At 35.7% G+C, this 23,406-nt stretch overlaps 1 protein-coding gene across 1 annotated transcript in view; it reads left to right on the top strand.

Annotated features, from left to right (window-relative positions):
* rapgefl1 (Rap guanine nucleotide exchange factor (GEF)-like 1) overlaps positions 1-20,339 on the top strand; it is a 56,716-nt gene extending 36,377 nt beyond the window's left edge. The window contains exons 9-16 of the mRNA XM_055194537.2: positions 2,370-2,492; positions 3,062-3,240; positions 4,437-4,527; positions 6,528-6,578; positions 7,983-8,070; positions 11,459-11,523; positions 11,754-11,808; positions 18,755-20,339. Of these exons, the coding sequence (XP_055050512.1) occupies positions 2,370-2,492; positions 3,062-3,240; positions 4,437-4,527; positions 6,528-6,578; positions 7,983-8,070; positions 11,459-11,523; positions 11,754-11,808; positions 18,755-18,879 (777 nt within the window). The 3' untranslated portion in view covers positions 18,880-20,339. The remainder of the gene's footprint in view (positions 1-2,369; positions 2,493-3,061; positions 3,241-4,436; positions 4,528-6,527; positions 6,579-7,982; positions 8,071-11,458; positions 11,524-11,753; positions 11,809-18,754) is intronic.
* The last annotated feature ends 3,067 nt before the right edge of the window (positions 20,340-23,406 follow it).

The following is a 23,406-nucleotide window of genomic DNA, read 5'->3' as shown; positions in this document are numbered from 1 at the left end:
AATTTCTCAACAACAAAATACTAATGTTTTAACATGTATTTTAAGAAAAGAAAAAACAGATTTTTTTAGTCACATCTTTCATGGATCTTGTCATGCTCTCAGTCTTTTACATTTGCTGTTAGGTGACTTTGTCACTCACAAGGTTTGTTGTTGTTGAAATTCAACAGACACTGGACTGAAATGGTCACAGTACATCTAGAAATGGTGATTAAAGTCAAAACTGGATTGTTTTTTCCTGCGGCTGTATATAGCGACTAAGTCTACTGTTAATTGGTAATGGCAAACTTGGTAATGACCACTGTGCAGCTGTTGTTTGTAAATTCAAGTACATGTGTACTTGAATAGGGAATAAGAGTATAATTTTTAAAATTGTTTTTCAGTATAATGTTTAAATAGTACATTATAAATGCACGGATGTTACATTTTTCCACCAATACCGATTATTCAGTGTGATATATAATCCAATACCGATAGTTCTGTGGTTATATTAAATTGCTTTAACTAAATTGCATGAGAGGATATATTGTCCATGACTATCGCCAGGTTTTAAATTATCGTCCGACAGTGAGACAAAGATATTGATACCGATTAATGGCCGATTTTTCGGTGCATCTCTAATTATAAATCTGTAGTAAAATCTAAATCTGTTTTCTGCTGGAAAAAAACTTGTTGTAAATTGTAGTATATGGTTGTAAAAATGAATTATACTTTATTATAGTACAATTATTATGGAATACTATGCTATTTTGAAGTATTAACTAGTCTAAAGTAAATTGATAAACTGTAGTAGGTACTGTAGTATACTTTAGTATATAGACGGTTTCATCGGACGCACGTGATACACGTCTGGATCCAAACCTTACTTCCGGTTTCGTTTTTTAATGTTCTGACTAGTTGCTAAACTGATCTCTTGAACAAATGCCTCGTCGAAAATAACAACTGTTTTGGTTTCCTAGGTAATCTATGTGTTGTTTTTTTGCTTGTTATATAAATAAACTAAAGGGCTTTTCACACCTGAAATTGTTAACCCTGGGTTATTCTAAACCCAGGGTTAACGGAATCCTGGGTTATTTTTTTCATGTTTCACACTGTTCAAACTTAACCAGGGGTTAAGAGATAACCCTGGGTATTCATAATTTGACGTTTCACACTGTGCATTCCTAAACCCTGGGTCAGGAGTCTCCAACCCAGTTTCAACACACCTGTCTGTAATTATCAAGCCTTGATTAGCTACTTCAGCTGTGTTTAATTCGAATCATAACATTCTAACCCTGCTTCGTTTCACACTGCATGCGTTTGGCACCACAATGCAGGGTTAACACCACAAATGCGGTGCTAACCCTGCTCCAGAGCAGGGTTTCATAACCCTGGGTAAAAAGCGGTGCTAACACCGCTTTCAAATTACAGGTGTGAAACGCTCCTTAACCCAGGGTTAAAAGCGGGGTTTAGAATGAAGATAACCCAGGGTTAAGCGCAGTGTGAAAACCCCTTAAGTTTAAAGAACTTTGTTGTTATTTATTCTTAGCGGAGTTTACCGGAAGTTACGTGCGGACCGCGACAGCCGCTTGTTTATGTTGTTACTGCTGAAACGGTCTATACTATTTTAGGTCAAAAACACTCTAGCATTCAGAAGTTTTACTACAGTTTACTATAATAAATGCTAAGCATTGGTGGCCGGTGACTTCTTTAATTTGAGGGCGCACGATGTGAAGTTCGTCACAACATGTATGTAGCCTGTCAAGTGTGTGGTTCGTAATTTCAAAATATGTTCGGCGCGTCGAATGAGCATCACGTGTCTTGTCAAAATAAGTGCCTGCTGCAGACGCGTCTAAAGGGTTAATGATAAAAGAGACGCTCGCGTTTGCCAGATACTCGCATAATCTCATGCGTAATCAGAGTTTAGTGTTAAGGGAGTGTCTTGCTTGTATTTTATGAACGTGAGCGTCACTTTTATCATAAACGGTTTTGACGCGTGTGCAGCAGGCACTTATTTTGACAAAACACGTGATGCACATGGTTCACATGACGCAACAAACACATATTTTGAAAATGCAGGCAACACACACAACACTCCAAACACATATTTTGAATTTGTGTCCCTCGGATGAGCAGTCACGAGCCGCCACTGATGCTAAGTAAACTACAGTTTATATTATTTAACCACACACCAAAAAATGGTCCTCTTTCTTAAACCCTGAGCTAAAGCTAATTATAACAAATTTAAGATAACACCCGGCACAGCTTTACAAGCTAGAAAATTACAAGATTATTAAAAACCCATACTGATTAGAGCATTATTCTGAAATGAATATGTGGGAAGGGATGCCTGTAGTGCTAAAGACCTGTACTTACTCTCCTATTGTGTTTAGATACCACTACCGGAGGAGATCCACTGGTCACCGGGTGACAGTAAACTTCATGATATGAGCGCAGAGGAGGTGGCCAATCAGCTGGTGGTGTTCGACTGGGAGATGTTCAGCTGTGTGCATGAGGTCAGGACACTACAGCCCTTCAACCATCAGAGACACAAACATGTGTGATGCTGCTGTATTGACATTTTTTATATAACTGAGCTTACAAAGCATAATGATGCTTGGCTTGCAGATTAAACGAATAAAGGATCAGAGGAAAGATACATTATTAAAGAGCAAACAAGTCACCTCTGCATTTAACTTTTATGGGTTATAATTTGTTTTAATTAAATCATTTAGGATGTTCAAGATGTTTAAATGCACAAATAGATGCCAGCCATGCCCTTCGTCCTTAATGATTGGAACATTTTGGACTTTATTACGTCAATTTTCAAGCTACAATATCATCCTAAAAAATCAGTTATAATGGCTTGGTCAGCAGAAAGACAGATTCGGACTTGTCTATAAAACACATTTTATATATTTTTTCTTCGTTATGTGATTTGCAAAGGCTTAATGTGTGCCCCAGGAAAATCAAGGCTTTTTGCAAACCAAAGGTTAAATACAACCTTGAGCTGTCATGCAATGTTTTCCCATGTGTTTTTGTTCATGTTCGTGGTTGATATTTTTTTCTGGGTTTGTTTGAACAGGTGGAGTTTGTGTCTTACGTGTTTCATGGGGAACAGGCTCGCTGGCGCCCCCTCAACCTGGAACTGATACTGCAGCGGTGCAGTGAGGTGCAGCACTGGGTCGCCACGGAGATCCTGCAGTGCCAGTCGCTACCAAAGAGGATACAGCTGCTGCGCAAGTTCATAAAGATCGCAGCCTTGTGAGTGTGTTTGTAAAAGAGGCTTATTCACATATTGCATTGACGTCAGAACTGCCAACACGTTAGCATCTCACCGCTCACTTATATCAGCACCTGTTAAGCAGTGCGATGGGCTGGTGTTACTTATTTCAGATGTGATGTTGTTCATTTATTATAGAGGTAATTTACATGTAGAAATTATGTATTTAAAGGGGACATTTCACTAGACTTTTTTTAAGATGTCAAATAAATCTTTGTGTCCCCAGAGTGTGTATGTGAAGTTTTTGCTGAAAAATCATATAGATAATTTATTATAGCATGTTAAAATTGACACTTTGTAAAATGTGTTGTTTTTGGTTGTGTCCTTTTGTGTCAATTACATATTTTTTCACATGTCTGCAGAGAATGGTTTACCAAAACTAAGTTACTGGGTTAATCTTTTTCACATTTTCTAGGTTGATAGAAGCCAATAATATAATGGTGGACCCAATTATAGCGCTTAAACATGGAAAAAGTCATGGAAAAATGTCCCCTTTAAGATACACTATATGCATTATTAAAGGAGTAGTTCACCCAAAAAATCGGGCCCATTGACTTTTTATAGTAGGAATTTAAAAATTACTATGGTTAAGTCAATGGGGACCATTTTTGGGTAACTTACTCCTTTAATGCATTAGCTAACATAAACTAACAGTAAGCAGTATTTGTTTACAGCATTTATTAATCTATGTTAATGTAAGTTAATACCAAAACACCACAAAAAAAACCCTACTCAGTTAATTATATTTGAGAAACTTTACACATAATATTAATTAATATTAATACATTAAGTATCTAATAATGTTTGTTGGATGCAACTAAACTTTTTACGTTGACCTAATGTAATAATTTTACTTGGAAATTTGCAAGGTAATTAAAATCCATTCAACTTATTTTTTTATTTGTTTTGTCATGTTTAGTGATTGTGTAGTTACTGCTGTTAACTTGAGATTTAGAAAATGTATTAGTAAGTGAACATTAACATTCCAAGATTACAAAATGCTTCAGAATTATATCTGTTGTTGGTGCAAAACTTAACTAATCTTATGAGTTGGAGAAAAACATAAAAAAAGTGTGGAATGGCTGCTGTAATTGTTAGAGAAAAGAAGGCTGTGTATTAAATGTATTAAACCAATTACAAATGGTTGCATTCTTTAATTGTGTGTGTTTTGTTTCAGATGTAAACAGCAGCAGGATCTGCTGTCTTTTCTGGCTTTGGTTTTGGGTTTGGATAATCCTGCAGTCAGTCGCCTACGCTTGACCTGGGAAGTGAGTGCATTTGTTTTTTTCTCAGTCTTCAGTCTTTCGCTGTTTCTTTCGCTCCTGCACTCAAACAGTTTTAGCACCTTGGCCTACACACTGTTCCTCAGAAACGTTGAGTGTTATTCTTGGCAGGAGGCTATTAGCAGTTGTCATGGTAACAGATCTGAATTGACAGTGCTTTCAAAAGAAAATACTTACATATCAAACTTACATAATACTCTTTTTTGACTAGTTGTGATCTATATATTTTTTGATATGTGCACGTGAAGAGAATGTGCATCCAGCTGGTTGTATATTAACACAGAGTAAAGTTTGTATCATCGTAATGGGATATTTTTGATAACAATCGGCTGAATGTACATTTTCCCACTTACACCGCTAATTGCCACATGAGTAAATATTTAGACCAGAAATATTATTTTGTTTTATTATTTTGCTCATATGTAAGAAATGCAAACCTTCTATGACGAAAAACGTTTCCTAGCAGTTTATGCCAAGAGTCATTCAAACATGGTTAAGGTTTAAACAAGATGTACATGCATTTGGTTTTTAAATTTGTAAATAAAATCTCATATACGGTACTGTGCAAAAGTCTTAGGCCACCACCACCACACTTTTTGTTTTAGAAGTTTTAAAGTCTATATTTATTTAGATCTATATTTATTTTTCAGTCTATTTTATTAATAAATAAAAAATACAGGAAATACGTACAAAAAAATAAAAATAAATACATTTTCAGAACTAAATGTCATCGTTGGTGTTTAGTGTGACCTCTCTTGGCACTAAACACATCTTGAGCGTTTTTGAGCAGAATGAAGTAAAAAGACTAATTTCTTTAAAATTAGAAATTAGGATTTAATTTGATTTATGTTTAAGAATAGCTTATTTTGCTATTGCTCAAGTGGAAGGGGAGTTTTACTTGACTTGACACATCAGTTTATATTTTTATACAGTTTTTAATACTACATACACATTTCCTGTATGTATTCTATTAAAGAGACAAAGAAACAATTAGGATCACTATAACATTGCAAAAACAACTAATCTAATGGCATGGCAGACTTTTGCACAATACTGTATGTGACCTTGAACCTGAGGGTGCAAAATATCACCTTTAAAGTTTTTTAGTTGAAGTCTATAGCAACACATATTACTAATGATAAATAAATTTTTATACATATTTGCGGTAGAAAATGTACAAATTATCTTCAAGGAACATAATCTTTATTTTATATCCTAATGATTTTTGGCATTAAAAATATTATTTGAAGTTATACAATGTATTGTTGGCTATTAATACAAATATACAGTACCTGTGACTTATGACTGGTTTTGTGATCCAGAGTCACATATGTTATTATCTATTATGCATATTTGTATTGAATTTATTATTAGTATTAAACGGCACCTGTTAAGATGTCTCGCAGTACCCAGGGGAGATCGTCCCTGCGTCCCAATTCGCCTACCATCCGTTCGAAATAGTATTTGAAATAAGAAGTAATATGTCTTAAATTGTAATTGTCATTAAAGTAAAAAAAGGTGAAAATTCAAAGTGCATATCAATCCAAAACAGCTGATATTACCAATAACTCATTGCAAGAGGGAGGAGTTTAGTGACGTTGCACTAAATTAACAAATCAAATCAGCGGCGCTTCTTCGGAGCAGATGTAGTAGACAGTGGTGCAGACTCACTTCCGGCGACCTGAGTTCGAATCCTGGTCAAATAGAGGCAAAAATGGCCCAAAAAATGCGATGCTTCACTGATTTAACAAATTAAGCAATATAGTAAACATTACTTAAGAAATTATAAATAAAGGGCCTATAACTAAATGAATTGTGACGTAGCATGTGTTATCAGTTTCAGGCGGTTGTTATCTGGGAATAAATGATACAACCCCAGAATGTCGCCACTGACCAATCAGAATCAAGCATTCCAGAGTATTTAGATGTAATAAAAGTAAAATGTGTTGTCTCTTAATTGTATGTGTGTGTGTGTATTTTGACAGGGTTTGCCAGGAAAGTTTCGGAAGCAGTTTCAGCAGTTCGAGAGCATTGCGGTAAGAGCGTAACCTCTTTAATCTCCCAGTTGTTGCTCTTTTCATCTTAGTTGATAAAGTACATGTGAGATTTGATGGACAACAGTTAGACACTTTTGCTTAGGTCTTCTGTCTCTCAGATTTGTCTTACATCTTCTAATAGTTTCATAGATCTCAGCAAAGTCTGCAATCAAAACTTTGAGATTGCAATATAAGGGTGATTCTCACGAAAACTTGGTTTTAAAAATGTCAAGCATGAAAATGTAAAAATTGCTTAAATTTACTTTTTTTCCCACCAGACATTGAAAAACAAAGTCTGGAGTAAATGGGAACATTAATTTAAAAACTTTTACTTATCATTTAACACTTTTTGTAACATAATTAAAAAAATTAGTCCTAAAAAATCTCATTACCGCAACAGTCAGAAAACATCAACACTGACATATTTTCAAAATGACATGACAAACCTGAAAGAACATAATTTGGAGATTCACATGCATTTAAAATCAAAGTATTATGCTTCTATTAATTAAATTAACATTTAATAAGCATCTGTTGCGGTAATGATAATCAAAATGTCGTGTAAGCATTCTGACAAGACAATATTTCAAATTAACTGTAAAAAATGATCTTACCTGGTAGCCAACTTGAAGTAACTGGTCCATGTGCTTGGTCACTCAAAATCAAACTTTATTAAAATTCTGTATGTGTGCTTAAACTGTTCTCAAAAAGTGTTGCGGAGGATGAGAACATCAGGGATGGACACATCATTTTCCTAATTTTTCTTCATTATTATTATACATGAATATTCAGTAAATATTTTTTCTGTCATCTAAAGTAGTCTAGCAAAACATCCATTTATTTTTTTTCTTAATATTTTTGTGTTAATTTGATTAAATTACAACATAACGCATGTTCAAACACAGCCGGACACATTGCGGTAATGAGAATTTCAGCAGAAAATGAGATAAAATTTCCAATTATAAATTCTTATGTTGAAATCACACATTGTGCAAGGTAGAACACAGTATTGTGTTAATTCTGATGCTTTTTAATGTTACTATATTACACATTTTAAAGCTAAAATCATTAGTGCCGTGGTGTTTCAATGGTTTCGTGAGAATCACCCATAAACTCATTTATCATCACCTTCTTCATGGACCAAATTGTCTGGACGATGCTAATAATTGTATTGCATGTATTATGTATACTCTACTAAACAGTAGAGTATACATAATACACGCAATACAATAATTAGCTTTTACCAAGCAATATGTCAGTCTCATGTGTGCCTAATTTTTTAATTTTAATCTGCCCAAGTTGATAAAACATAACAAAGGATTCTATTAGGTCAACCTCTGAGCAATAAAATTGTCCTCTGAAAAATGTTTATGATGATGATCATCATGTTTGTATTTGATACAGGACCCATCCAGGAACCACAAGTCATACAGAGACCTTCTAGCCAGCCTGAGAGCTCCTCTCATACCTTTCACTCCACTGCTGCTAAAAGGTAAGAATCCACCTGGAAACAATATATCACTGAGGACCTGTTTAAGATGCTATGGTTTAAGATGCTACCTTTATTTAACCTTACCTAAACTTGTTTACCTTATTACTTTTAAAATATTTGTACCATATATGTGGGAAGTTACAAAAAAGCCAAATCTATAGACACACATGATAAAGGACCACTGGAAACTTTCAATCTCTCCAGCTGCTATCCATATGTGTTCACGCATAAAGTTTTCCTCCTGCCGTGGTGGTTTGATTTCAAGTCAATGTGAAAAGCTCTGCCTCATTAATTAACATCACTTTCTTCTACAGCTTCTGTATAGAGAACTGTGGACCCTCACAGGGCTAAACGCACACCTGGAGCAACATAAATGCATTCTTTCATGTGTGCTTTTCAGTCAACAACGTCTGCATATAATAAAAAAGTTTTAATGAATAGCAGCAGCACGCTGCTACAGTCGTGTCTTGCTGAGGATCTCAAAGCGAACTATAAAATACAGGGGATATTGGACCTTTTGTCTCACATTGTTGTGTAGCATAAGTGTGTGTGTTTGTCCAAAGTTTTTATATCCAGATTTTATATCCATCAGTAGGAAAGGAAAATCGGTAACACTTTACTTGAAGAGGTGTTCATAAAACTGACATGACACATTCATAATCATGACATGACATGTGAGATTTTATGCATATTTATGACAATTGTCATTCAGTGTCATTCGTTACTGCAAAGATGACATCGTTTGAATTCTCTTTGTTATGACAACTTGACATAAACCAATACATCATAACTTAAATAAATCTATCATAAACAATGTCAAAAGATTATACTTGACTTTATGTATGTGCACAATACATAAAAAATAATTATTATTATTGAATGATTGATTATATTTGGTAAACACATGGAGAAAATAAAAAACATTATGAACTGAAGAATAGTCATGATGTTGTTATAAAACTATTTGACAGAGTATTGTTAACACTTAATGACATTTTAATGACAAATTCTGTTTGTATCACTGGTAAAAAGTGGTCAGTTATGTTGTTTTGTAATGTCAAGTTGTCATGGCAAGTTATGATGTATTGGTTAATGTCAAGTTGTCATAACAAAGACATCTCAAACAATGTCATCTTTGCATTAAAAATGACATAATTGAACGAATGACATTTAATGACTTAATGAAAAGTTGTCATGAAGGAGATTTTATGCATATTTATGTTCATAGCACGTATCATCTCATGATTATGAAGGTGTCTTATAAACACCGCTTCAAGTAAAGTGTTAACGAAAAATCACATGTGACCCTAGACCAGAAAACCAGTCGTAAGAGGCAAAATCTTGTTTTTTATTGTGTTTTCCAATTAATATAAATCAAACTGCAGTTAGTTTGTTTTGATTTAAAGGAATAGTCCATTTTTTAAAAGAAAAATCCAGATAATCCACTCACCACCATATCATCCAAAATGTTGATGTCTTTCTTTGTTCAGTCAAGAAGAAATTATGTTTTTTGAGGAAAACATTGCAGTATTTTTCTCATTTTAATTGGCTTTAATAGAGCCCAACACTTAATACTTAACTCAACACTTTTTTTCAACAGAGTTTTAAAGGACTATAAACAATCCCAAACAAGGCATAAGGGTCTTATCTAGCGAAACGATTGTCATTTTTGACAATAAAAATAACAAATATACACTTTAAAACCACAATTTCTCGTCTAGGAAAGCGTCAGCGTGACCTCACGCAATACGTCATGACGTCAAGAGGTCACAGAGGACGAACGCGAAACTCCACCCCAGTGTTTACAAGTGTGTTGAAAGAGGACCGTTCCTACATTGTTGTATGACGAATGATACTAATTAATGTCTTTGTGTCAGTTTATTGTTTACAATGGTCCACAAATGTGCGTTTTATATATGTAACACGTGACCTCCCTACGTCACTACGCATTTACGTTAGGTCGCGCTGGACCGGATCTAGACGAAAAGTTGTGGTTTAAAAGTGCATATTTTTTATTTTTCTTGTCAAAAATTACAATTGTTTCGCTAGATAAGACCATTATGCCTCATTTGAGATCGTTTAGAGTCCTTTGAAACTACGTTGAAAAAACGATTAAGTGTTGAGTTAAGTATTAAATGTTGTGCTCTATTAAAGTCAATTAAAATGAGAAAAATCCTGCAATGTTTTCCTCAAAAAACATAATTTCTTCTCGACTGAACAAAGAAAGACATCAACATTTTGGATGACATGGTGGTGAGTAAATTATCTGGATTTTTCTTTTAAGAAAATGGACTATTCCTTTAAGCCTTCATAACTAAAAAACATACAGCTAAAAACATGACAACATAATAATAAAATAATAAACATGTTTTGACAAAATTTAAAAAACTGAGTTATCTCGTTTTGGAACCAAACTCTTAATTTATAGCAATATCGTCAAAATTATTGATTTTTTTATTTTATGCAAAAACATTAAGATATTAGTAATGATCATGTTCATTAAAGATAATTTTTTTTTACTTTTTCCTACTATAAATATATCAAAAATTTATTTAGCATTAGTAATATTTGTTGCTAAGGACTTCATATGGACATTTAAGGGTGATTTTTTTCTTGAATTTTTTTTTGCACCCTCAGATTTCAGATTTTACATAGTTGTAACTCGACCTATCCTAACAAACCATGCGTCAATAGAAATCTTATTTATTATCTTTTTTTTTAAGAAGAAATAGACCTCCATCTGACATCTGTGTCCTAGGGATCTCCCATTGCGTTCAGATTTGACAGATGTCAATACATAATAAAACAACTGAAAACTTAAAAAGTTGTGAGCTATGAACCGAGCATATTCATCCTTGTACCTGCATTCCCATACTGTACCCTGATGTACACACAAACATTCATATATAGGGAGCTGCCATATTCATATGTTTTCTCTCTCATGTCTGTAGTCTTTTGCAGTCTTTTCCCTTCGCTGTCTCCTTCCCTGTAGGTGTTCATGACTCAAGACTACAAAACACATAGGCCTCAAAGCCAAGCATCTAGAATCAGAAAAAGCACATGACTCAGAAATGAACTAAAAATGACCATAATATATTAGCAGTCAGTTTTATATCTTATTATTAAATGCGAAACCTTCATGAACCAGCATTTAAATGATTGACATTTGACACTTTTGCCTGTTGCACGAGCTGTCTGTCTCAGGTACAGATTGATCACAGATCATGACTTGATGACTGTTCTCTTTCCTCGCTTTCTGTTTTCTCATGTAAACGTCAAGCTTCAGTTTAGTTGTGCAGCGAAGATGCCTCACTGAATGAATGATGGCATGATGACATATCATTGCATAACCATTCCTTCATTATGCATTCTTTCTCTGTCTCTCCAGATTTGACCTTCCTCCATGAGAGCTGTAAGACTTTCCATGGGGAACTGGTTAATTTTGAAAAAATGGTGAGCTGGCAAGCAATGATGTGCTCCAACACACTTTGTTTAAGCCTAACCGTATCTCTAAAATAATGTTATGTTTTATGTTTGTTTTTAACCATTTCATTTTAACATACTTTGCATACCATTTTTGTAACTACCATAGACTATTGTTACTTAAAAGTTTTTGCTTGTGTAACCCTACACCATTAATGGAAGGAGTGTCATTTAAGTTTTTCTCCATCTCCCTTCCCCAGCACAAAGTGGCCGAGATGGTTCGAAGCATCAGGCGGTTTAGGAGCAGTCAGCTAGGTATGTACACACAAATACACCTATCTATGTGTTTACAGACAGACAGACAGACAGACAGATATAGACCTGTCAAAATAAATGAGTGCAGGAGTAGAGCATGTCTCCACCTGCCAGTGTAGCATACCTACATACACACACCTGTCTAAGTGGATTAATTCATTGAGACGGCTGCTCCACCCTGACACAGCCCATCTGTTCAGGACAGCACAGCCCTCGGGCGGCCACGTGTTACAGGGCGTCGCTTCAAAACACAGCATGCGTTTACACACGCATGCATGCAGCAGCTGGGTGATCCTTCAAAACATTTACTTATTATACACACAGCCACATGTTTGAGATCTTTAACTTCCATTGTTTAGGAAGCTGGACCTAGATCAATAAAAATTGTACTACTTAATCATTTACATTGATTGATTAAGCCAACGCTTTCATCCATATAGTGACCTGAAAGCGAAAGAGCGTTCAACATTTTATGCTTTCCAGGGCTCCAGACTGCCACCAAATGGTGACATTTTACCTTTTTCTTGTGATGTGACACTGAATTTGAAAAAGCACTTTGTACTTTCTCCATTTATCATTAAAGTATTTATTAGTAATAGAGTGGAAATTAGTAGAAATCTGAATATTTGTTTAGCATGTTGATTTACGGTGTATGCCCCTAAATTTTCTGGTTGCGCCCCTAAAATTTTCAGTTGCTGCTTTCATTGGCTGCGTTCGACTCCAAAAGCTTTAAAATGCTACAATCGGATTCCAAGGTAGGAATTTAATTTTAGCTTTACGTCCTGACTCCTTCATCAGGTTTATTTTAAAAAGGCAGCATAGATTTATCCCTCGCTGCTTTCAATGTCCAACGTTTCTATGCATGTGCATGCACAGGAAATGTAATTGAAATCGGAAAAAGTGTCTGGAGCACAGGTTTTGCATAAATAAAGTCAGTTGTCAGTCCAGTGACTTCTTTTTTCGAGGGCGTTCGATGCGAAGATCGTCACAACATTTATGTAGCCCGTCATGTGTCTGGTTCGTGATTTTAAAATGTGTGTTCTGCGCGTCGAGTGAATCTATGTGCATCGCGTGACTTGTCAAGGTGAGTGCCTGCTGCAGATGCGTCTAAAGGGTTTATGATAAAAGAGACGCTCGCGTTTGCCAAATACTCGCTTAAACTCATGTGTAATCAGAGTTTAGTGTTAAGGTAGTGTCTTGAGTGTATTTTGTGAACGTGAGCGTTTCTTTTATCATAAACGGTTTTGGCGCGTGTGCAGCAGGCACTTATTTTGGCAAAACACGTGATGCACATGGTTCACATGACACAACACAAAAGGTGTGTTCGACATCGGCTGTGGCTGGATGTAACCGATCGGCGAGATAAGCCGCGTGCAGGCGGGGAGGAGCTGAAAACGGAGACGTGAAGTCGGACACGCCGTGGTTCCCGTAGTTTGCTGCATTTACGTCAGGCATGGCTTATCACGTGCCGTTTGCTTGCTTTATCGCAGTAAACATGATTTGTAAGATGTAAACAACATAAAAAGTGAATTATACTGTTTTTAATGTCCGTGTATGAGCATGAGTAGAACTGAAGAGGATTACAGCATCTGTTTTTACAAGAAAAAAGTTTAACATATATTATTTAAATACCAATGTAGTGGGGTCTACGTTTTTTATCCATTTTATTTTGATGAAGATGACACAATATAGCATCGCGACCACATATAAAAATACAGATTTGTGAGCATTCGTGGAACTGAGGGCGGGAAAATAAACAGGAAACACACGTGATTGTTGTCGTGGTGAAACAGCTGTGTCGTCATTACAGCCCGTGCAGCTCCTCTTCGGGAAATGCGCTGGCTGACTCAGGCGGCTGATCTCGAATCGCTCTCGCGGTTCTTTAAAACCATGTGACAAGTCGGACAAAATTACTAACCGGAATGCACTGCTTCAAGTCAGTCGCCGATCGGTCTGCGCAGCGCCGCATGAAGTCGAACACACCTATATTTTGAAAACACGAGCAACACACATGACACTCCGAAACACTTATTTTGAATTTGCACCCCTCAGATGAGCAGTCATGAGCCGCCACTGAATAAAGTTATATTTTCAATTTTTACACCTTTTGATTGCATTTCTAGTAAGAAATGAGTAGTGTAGGTTTTAAATATTCGATTAGCCTATCACAAAAGTTTTCTCCGTTTATAACAGAATTCCGTTACGCTGTCTATAAAGGCTGTCCGAAAGTGTTTACCGGAGTTTCCTTCGTGCACAGCGCTGCCTCCGAAATCATTGTCTCACGAGGCAGCGAGGCAACAAGTCAGCTGCCTAAGCTTTCGGACGCAGCCAACGTGTGTTGGAATCCACATTTCCTAGAAATCACACAAACAAATCACAGTCTCCCTGGCGTTGTGTAAGGATGCAAAGTCGTGACTCGGTTCCCACCCACACAGTCACTGATTTGTATTTTGCATAATCTGCAGCCAAGCCTTTAAAGGTCGTCTGTACTATTGCGCCATGTCTGTTTGTTTTTTTTAGGTCTTTATCATTTTAACCCCACCCCCCAGACAGCAGACAACTTTGGGCCGGATCTGCTGACTTCGGCGTGGATCCGGTCCGGAGTCGTCTGCTGTCTGATTAGTAAATAATAAATTAAAAGTCATGGAGAGAAAAAACAAAGCTGCAAGAGTCAAGAGGCGTAGGTTGATACATTTTTTTAACCTTTAGATGTGCATACACATTCACTGCACCAAGCGTGAAACATGTAGTTTTAGTGTGATTTTAGCGATACGGATAAGGAAGTAGGATACCATTGGCTCATTTTATTGCAGATTTAATATACAAACCGTAATAAAGTACACAGGAGCTGTACTTGTTTGTATCTACATTAAAAACATCTGCCTGGGGGCGTCACCAAGATTCATGCCGAGTGAATCAACTTTCCTTTAAGGTTTTTTTTTTTTCAATTCTTCAACTATTATTTAGGAAGACTCGAGTCATCTCAGTTTTTGAAGTGACTCACTGAGAAAATAACCCTCTTTGTATATTATTTTGTCCTTTTTTTTAGCTCTTTGTTCTTTTGTTTAGTCGATGTGCAGTGACGTCAGCGTGTTGAAGTCGAGCAGCAGGTCTCTGTGTGTCAGGCCGCTTATTTTCCCGTCTTTCGTTCTGAATGAGACCTGTAATTATCAGGGCTCGTTCTCTTCCCATCCACCTGAGTGGATTGCCCTCCATTAGAGGAACTGATGCCCCGGCCAATCACGCTGGACTTTTTTTAGCCTAATGCACACAAGTAGCCATTAAAAAAGCGGAGGTTCATTTGGATGGCCCTTATCTTTGTGCATTTGAAACTCTTTTGTGAGATAATATTTATCTCGACATTTGTCAGTCTGGTGTGGCGTCCTATTTGTAACAGTGTTACATTTGCGATGACATTTCTGTTGGACCAGAGGGCATCAATTTAGATCTAAATTGTAGCCGTTGACATTTCTGAGGCCACACGTGGCTCCTTCTGTTTGTGTTTACTTCAGATCTGGTATGGGAGTTGTTGGATTTAATGACTGTGTAATGCTCTTCATGCTGTCAGAGGATGGATAAGAATAAACCTGATCTCAGTTTTGTGATTTATTTGATACTTTGTAGCAAATCTGTAAAATCTCTACCAGTTGTTTTGGCCAGAGAGTAAATGTAATGTAATGTCTCGTGTAGAGGTTTCAGTGTCATAAACTGTATTCAGATTTGGCAACATAACAGACTTCAAGACCCAATTATATCAGCTATGCTATTCATATTATATATATAATATAATGAGTATATGTTAGGTCTCCAGCACTATGAATGTAAAACTCATTTAGATCTGCATGAACCTGCAGTAGCAGCCGTCTTGCAAGTAGAACTTGATTGACAGCTGAATCTGATGCAGAGGCGTGGTGACACCTTTTTCTTAAGATCAGAGAGCACCGTGTGCAGCTATTCATAGCTACTCAAAAGAGGTGTTTTCTTTCCTGTCACCTCTCGCTATCTTTCTCTCTACATTTCGGTTTTCAAAATAAGTGTGCATGATAAAAACTGTACATTTGTATTGCCAAAGCATTTGCAGCAGGGCTGTGTGCATATAGTGAAAAATTAAAAAGTTAGAAAATTAAAAGTGAGATAGTAAGTTATAGAAATAAAATTAAAGAATAAGAGAACTAACTTTCTCTCTCTTAGCTCGTCCACTCCACCTTGTGGTCAACTAAATGATCACCATGGGTTATTAATTTCAGATACTCAAGTATCATAGTTAAAGAATGCCGCGAATACACTAAATGAAATGTAAAAAAATGTTGAAAGAATCATTAAAAAATGAAATCTTTAAAATCATTGAAATGATGGGTTGTTTCAATCCATGGTTGGGTCAAAAATAGGATAAACCCAACCAGTGAGTAAAATTAACCTAATTGTAAGGTTGAAACAACCCAACATTATTTAGTGTAGTTATTTTGGCTCTAAATCGAAATAAAAGCAATACTGACCCCAAAATTAATTTTAAAGTCAGTGTTGTCCAGTTTTTGGACTTTATCATTCCTTGTTTAATTTAAAGTCCCACTGTGGGGAAAATAATTCTTTTTACTGTTGTTTATATGTCTATGTGGTTTTTTTAATAGTTTTAAAGGAACACGCCAACATTTTGCGATTTTAGTTTATTCACCGTATCATCCAGAGTTAGATAAGTCCATACATACCTTTTTCATTTCCGTGCATCCTTTAACTCTGACGCACCCACCGCTAGCTTAGCTTAGCACAACGACTGGAAGTGAATGGCTCCAGCTAGCATACTGCTCCTAATAAGTGACAAAATAACGCCAACATTGTCCTATTTATATGTTGTGATTTGTCACAGCATGCACAAATCACAAGGTCGTATGGGACACATCCATCTTTTGGCCGTATACATGCTGGGAACTATATTCTCAGAAAACGAAGCACCTGACCAAACTCTCTGCTCCTCACTACGGGGCTTCTTAGGTGCTGCAAGCAAATCACTCCGCCCAAGTAGCAGTGCTTTACCTTCTGAGAATATAGTTCCCAGTATGTATACGGTTAAAAGATCGCTGTGTCTCATACGACCTTGACAAATCACAACATATAAATAGGAGAATGTTTGGGTTATTTTGTCGCTTATTGGGAGCAGTGTGCTAGCTGGAGCCATTCACTTCCATTCTTTGTGCTGAGCTAGGTTGGCGATGTGCGCGTCAGAGTTACAGGACGCACGGAGATGTATGGACTTATCTAACTCGCAAAATGTCAGTGTCTTTCTTTAAGTCAAACCATGGGCAAATTCATCAATTAACACCATTGCTGAGTATTTTCTCCATAAAATTGAAGACAGTTTTGAGTGGTGGTTATCTGAAAATAACGAACCTTGGAATGTCCAAACTGGCCAATCAGAATCTAGCATTTTAGAGAGCTGTGTAATAAAACCTGTTAAATGATTAGTCTATTTTCTTAAAGTAATCCAGATAATTTACTCACCACCATGTCATCCAAAATGTTAATGTCTTTATTTGTTCAGTTGAGAAGAAATTATGTTTTTTGAGGAAAACATTCCAGGATTTTTCTCAGTTTAATGGACTTTAATGGACCCCAACAGTTAACAGTTTAAAATTGTAGTTTCAAAGGACTCTAAATGATCTCAAACGAGGCATAAGGGTCTTATCTAGCGAAACGATTGTCATTTTTGGCAAGAATAATAAAAAATATGCACTTTTAAACCACAACTTCTCGTCTTCCTCCGGTCCGGTGAGGCACCAGCGCGACCTCACATAATAGGTCATCACGTCAAGAGGTCACGGATGACGTATGAAAACTACGCCCCAGTGTTTACAAGTGTGGAGAAAGAGGACCGTTCCGACATTGTTGTATGTGGAATAAAACTAATTGTCTTTGTGTCAGTTTATTGTTTAAAATGGTCCGCAAATGTGCGTTTCATATATGTAACACGTGACCTTTCAACGTCATTACGCAATGACGTGAGGTCGCGCTGGCGTGTCAGACAGCCAGAGGAAGACGAGAAGTTGAGGTTTAAAAGTGCAGATTTTTTTTCTTGTCAAAAATGACAATCATTTTGCTAGATAAGACCCTTATGCCTCGTTTGAGATCGTTTAGAGTCCTTTAAAACTGCTATTTTAAACTGCATCAAAACTGTTAAGTGTTGGGGTCCATTAAAATGAGAAAAATCCTGGAATGTTCCCCCCAAAAAACACAACTTCCTCTCGACCGAACAAAAAAAGACACCAACAGTTTGGATGACATAGGTGTGAGTAAATAAAGATTCTTGCTGCAAACGTACAATTCACATATGCATTGTGTGAAACCGAACTTATGAAAGTTATGTGACTGAAACTGCCGAATGTATCATCTATTTAAATATATATCTATAGTCTAATGTGTTGTGAAATAGTGGAGGTGGGGACTAATTAGCATATTCATATCTATGTTTTGAACTGTGCTATTGAGTAAGGGCAGGGACTGATTTGCATATTCATAGATTCGAATATACTAAATGAGGCAAGGGTTTAGAGTTACATTCAAGCTGTTTTAAATCATAAAGAAATAACTGACAGGTAAAATGTTTATATATGCTATTACGATGCTCAAAGATGGATTTTGAATGATACAATTCTTGACTACATGGAGACTTTAATGAACACATTCACAAATTAGTCTGAATGATTTATAAAAACTCATGGTGAATGAAAATAATATATATATTTTTTAATTCATTTTAAATGTATTTTCACAATTTTGCATCGTAGCAAAGCAGCCCTACAGTAAACAATACAGACATACAAAAAGAGGCTCATCTAGCAAATGACTGAAAAGGTCATGGAAAAATACCAAAATACCTCAATTTCTTTAATAGCTTTCTCGCTTTCACTAGCTCTAATGGATTTCTTCTGTATTTTTTTCTTCTTTTTCACAGCATTGGAGGCCGAGCCCTCCCCCTCTTACCTCCAAACAAAAGCGTACGTGAGGCAGCTGCAGGTCATCGACAATCAGAACCTGCTGTTCGAGATGTCCAGCAAGCTGGAACCAAAAGACATGTGAAGCTGACCTACAAGCCATATCTACCCAACCTCTTGCTCACTTCAATAAACCCCAGACACGCCCCATTCTTCATTGTCACAGATCAACCCAGCTGGGCTGTCAATCATCTCACATTTCCCCAGGAGAACTTTTCATGAAAATGGTGTGAATTGTGATTCGAAGTGAATGTGTGTCAATGTAAAGTATCACCACACGTGGAGATTTTTTTATTTCTGCCATTCTCAGCTGAAGGGAAACTCTTTCGATTGCACTGCCATCAGTTGAACTGAACCAAACTGACACCCAACTGGGTCACCAAGTTAAAAATAACTAATATTTGAACTTTTCATCCGGGTCGTCGGAAACGGACCGATTTGACCGTACAGCTCTTACGTTACCCCAGACATCCCTTAAAACATTAGACAATCTGACCTCGTGAATTTCGACCTTTGGTCTTCCCACCTACCCCCCTGGCACTTATTTTAACCTTCATGTTCTGTACATATAATGGATCCCCAGCCATCAAAAGAGTCCAAAATCCAAGACCAGCTCATACGTACAGAATCTTTTCATGACGTTCATGTAAATAAGTCTGAAGAGATTCATCTGAAGACTACACGACACCCACAGAAGCCAAATATCATTATTAGTCACTCTTCTATATATAAAAGATTGATTAAAAACCAAAATAATGACCAAATGCAGTATTTCAACTTCTTCACAACCTTTCATAATTTATAAACCCAAACCAAACTTTACAGTCGAGCACTTTGTCCCAGTACACCCCTGCAATAAGTTTTTATTTTTTATTATTATCATAAGCTAAAAAAGACAAAATGGGCCTCTGTACGGATCGACTTGTCTTGGATTGGACTCTCTCAAGATCTCATCCTGAGGTCATAACAAGAGAATGCCTGTAAGGCTTCACTGTACATGCGTCTTGTAAATAGCAAAATAAATATTAATATGACTCTATTTTATGTAAGAGCTATGAGAAGGAGAAGAATATTTGTTTTGTAAATCGAAGAAAAAACGTACGTGTACAGTTTAAAAGATGACGACCCAGACAGAGTCTGAGGTTTAAGATGAAAGAATTGTATAGTATATTTGCTGTTTTCGTTGTTGCGTTTTGATATCATTTTTTTATCCTTTACATACGACTTGTACATATATCCTCTGTTTCGGTTGCATCGTTTTGTTTTGCGTTGTTTGCAATGGATAAATTGTACAGCATGTAGGTGGTTTAGTTGGATTCTGCTGTTTTTATTTAGTTGACTTGTTTTAGTTGAATCTTTTTAAAGCGGGTATTCCATGTCGTTTTTTGGTTTTGTACAGAAGTCCGTGTTTACAGTGCGATTCTCTGAAACTCAGACATGTCCAATGAAAGACAAGAGGACGGGGCAGAAGATGCTGCCCCGCCCACTTTCTTAATATGCGACAAAGATGCATCTAAAATAAAGCCTCTTGTGATGAGCAATTGAGCCACACTGTTTCAGATAGCAGTGAGTGTTTGTGTGCATGTATGCGTGTGATAACTGCAGGTATATACAGCAAGGATGCTACCAGTAAGCAGAAACGCCTAAAAACTTTTACTATTTTCAACTTCAATTTTATCACTTTAAGTGCAAAATGCATGTTGAAAAAGCTTTACTTTTTAAGGTGAGAAATTTAAAGTGAGAAAATGTAAGATTATTTTAGTGTTATTATAATTTTTTTTAAGTAGATCCAACGTTCACTTTTTACATTAAACTTACTACAGCATTTACTACAAGCAAACTGGAGCAACATGGAGAACAATGATGATAGCATGGTTTGCTGTGAGGTTTAAACTTGATGCTTTGAGGAACCATTTACAGTAAGACCACAATAAAAATTTTTTTTTACCCTAAGCTAGATAAATAAGTGCACTAAAATACACTTTAAGTACACTTAGTAAATGTACTATTTTCATGCACTAATTTTAAATTTCATAAAAACGTCTTTACACTGAAAAAAAGATGATTAATTGATTTTAATCAATTTTTTTAAGGTAAGTGGTTGCAATCAATTTATTTAAGCAACATTTAAACAAAAAAGTTTAACGTAAAATAAAATATACAACTTTTGTTTAAATGTAGCTTAAATAAATTGATTGCAACCACTTACCTTAAAACAATTTATCAAATTCAATTAATCATTTTTTCAGTGTACTATTTAAACTTAATATCAAAGTGTACTTAACTGTGCTATTTTGAGACATTTATTTCAATGCACTCAAGTGCACCAAGTAGGCAGTGTTTCTCAACCAGGGTGCTGGGGCACATAACAAAAGGGCCTTAATAAACTTCCAAGGGAGTCTCGAGATGAGCTAAAAGTATTCAGAATTAGACAAAACTAACATTTAAATAAGCATAAGCAACTAAAAATCTTTTTAATGTTTGTTTATTTTTGTAATGAATATATGATCTATCTTGTAATAACAAGCTCTAGTGTATTCTATTGGGTAGAAATTATGACTTAATTTTTTTAGTGGACAATAGGGGAGCCTTTAATTAAAAAAGGTTGACAATGCCTGCAATAAAGTAATACTAAAGTTGAACTATAATTTTAACTACACTGTAAACCAGAATAAACAGTACAATGTACTCATTAAAACACCCTAATTTGAACAAACACTGCAAATAATTAAACTTTTGGTGGTGGTGATTTATGGCATTCAATTTGTCAGTTAACGTGCCAGTCAGGTCCAATTTCTAAGCTTCCTAATCAGGCCCGGCTCCAAATATGAGATGAAAGGTGGGTCAAGTGATATTCCAGGTGGGCCGGTTAGATGGGGGGAGTTTTAATGCTTTAATCTCACCTGTCTATAGTTTTAATATTATATATTTAAGAAAATTATTAGGGTTGTTTGTTATTGTTGTGTTTTCATCATTTTTTTATATTTTTGTACATATTTTGGAACTATTTAGTAACTTTAAATATATATTAAAATGGTTAACATGTTTATTTTTACATTCTCTCTTTTTGCATTTGTAATATTTTTTGACCCCAGATCTTATATTAATTAACTTTAGATTTGATAAAAAAGGGGCATTTCTTTTAAAATAACTATTTACATCAACTAACACAAACTTGTTAAAAACTAAAAATTTACATTTTTTTGAAATGCTGTTTTTCTTAAAAATTATTCTCATGTCGGTTAATATAGTATAACATTACAGATTTTTGGCCAAAATATTGACTGTTATGTGGTGTGGGGCCAGGCCCACCCTTGCCCCCATGGAGCCGGGCCTGTTCACTAAAAAAAAATGATTCATTCAATTTACTAAATTTTTTGAGGTAAGTGGTTGCAATTAATTTATTTAAGCTACATTTAAACAAAAAAGATTAGTAAAGTAAAATAAAATAAAAAACTTTTGTTTAAATGTAGCTTAAATAAATTGATTGCAACCACTTGAATGAATCATTTTTTTCAGTGATATTGTTTAGGAATCCCCAACAACAGGTTTTAATGCATGCAAGGTCATTTTCTCATATATATCAATTTACATATAAATTTAATATTACTCCATTTTTAGAGAACCCCAAACGATTCGTGCAAAGCCGTTCAAAGATTCAGTCGGCCTAAACCCCACCTTTCGGTTGCCTACTCTGCTCTGATTGGTCAACTGACACAGTCCAACAATAGCGCAAGATGCACTGACCTAGTGCTTCTGCTAACGTGACTTACTGACAAGAAATTAGTGTTTGAAAACCGACATCAATACACATCATTCATCATTAATCCAAGTAATAAAAACGACGACAGACACTAACATTTTTACACTCATGTAAGCAAGTATGTAAGCTAACCGGGCCACAGTAAACAGTTTAGTTTAACTGCAACAAGTGTTGCTAGCGCAACTCACTGATAAAACATTACAGTAAACTTTTACATTTCCTTTGGTGTGTAAGTGTGTATTAGTACATGTTAATGGTATGCAAAAGGTACGTACCCCAAAGTATACAATGACGCCTCTTTTCTTGGACTACAAAAAACACACGCATTGTAGGCAACAGTTTACTTCCTGGGATTGGTGACAAGACTGACATTATCCTAATTCCTCCCGCTTTGGACTCACAGCCTGTAAGTTAACTCCTGTTAGCATTGCATTATATTATACCAAATACACAAAATAACATTTTTTTTAGCAATTAAATGGTTGCACTTCAAGTACAGTGTACTTAAATATTAAATACAATGAAATATACATTTTTAAGTTTGGATTATAATTTATAAACATTATTTACTTAAAAAGTTTAAGGTGGTTTACTTAAATCTTTGCAGGTAATCGGTTACCACAAAAGTTTTGAGTACTCTGAACTTGTCGTGTTTTTTCTAGTGTATAACTTTTACACTTTTATTTAGCACAAAAATAACAATGTTCAGTACAACAAATGTACTTGTTGGTATTTAAGTATATTTTAGTACATTCAAGTGCACTTTGTTTTGTACCTGGGTAAATCAAAATGAACAACACATCACACCACTTCATTGGTCTGGTCGAGTACCTTTTTTCTTTACTTCAT

This window comes from Misgurnus anguillicaudatus, chromosome 19 (genome assembly GCF_027580225.2).
Source record: "Misgurnus anguillicaudatus chromosome 19, ASM2758022v2, whole genome shotgun sequence".
Lineage (NCBI taxonomy): Eukaryota > Metazoa > Chordata > Actinopteri > Cypriniformes > Cobitidae > Misgurnus > Misgurnus anguillicaudatus.
The sequence above is the reverse complement of the archived record's forward strand: the minus strand, read 5'-3'. Positions and strand labels throughout refer to the sequence as shown.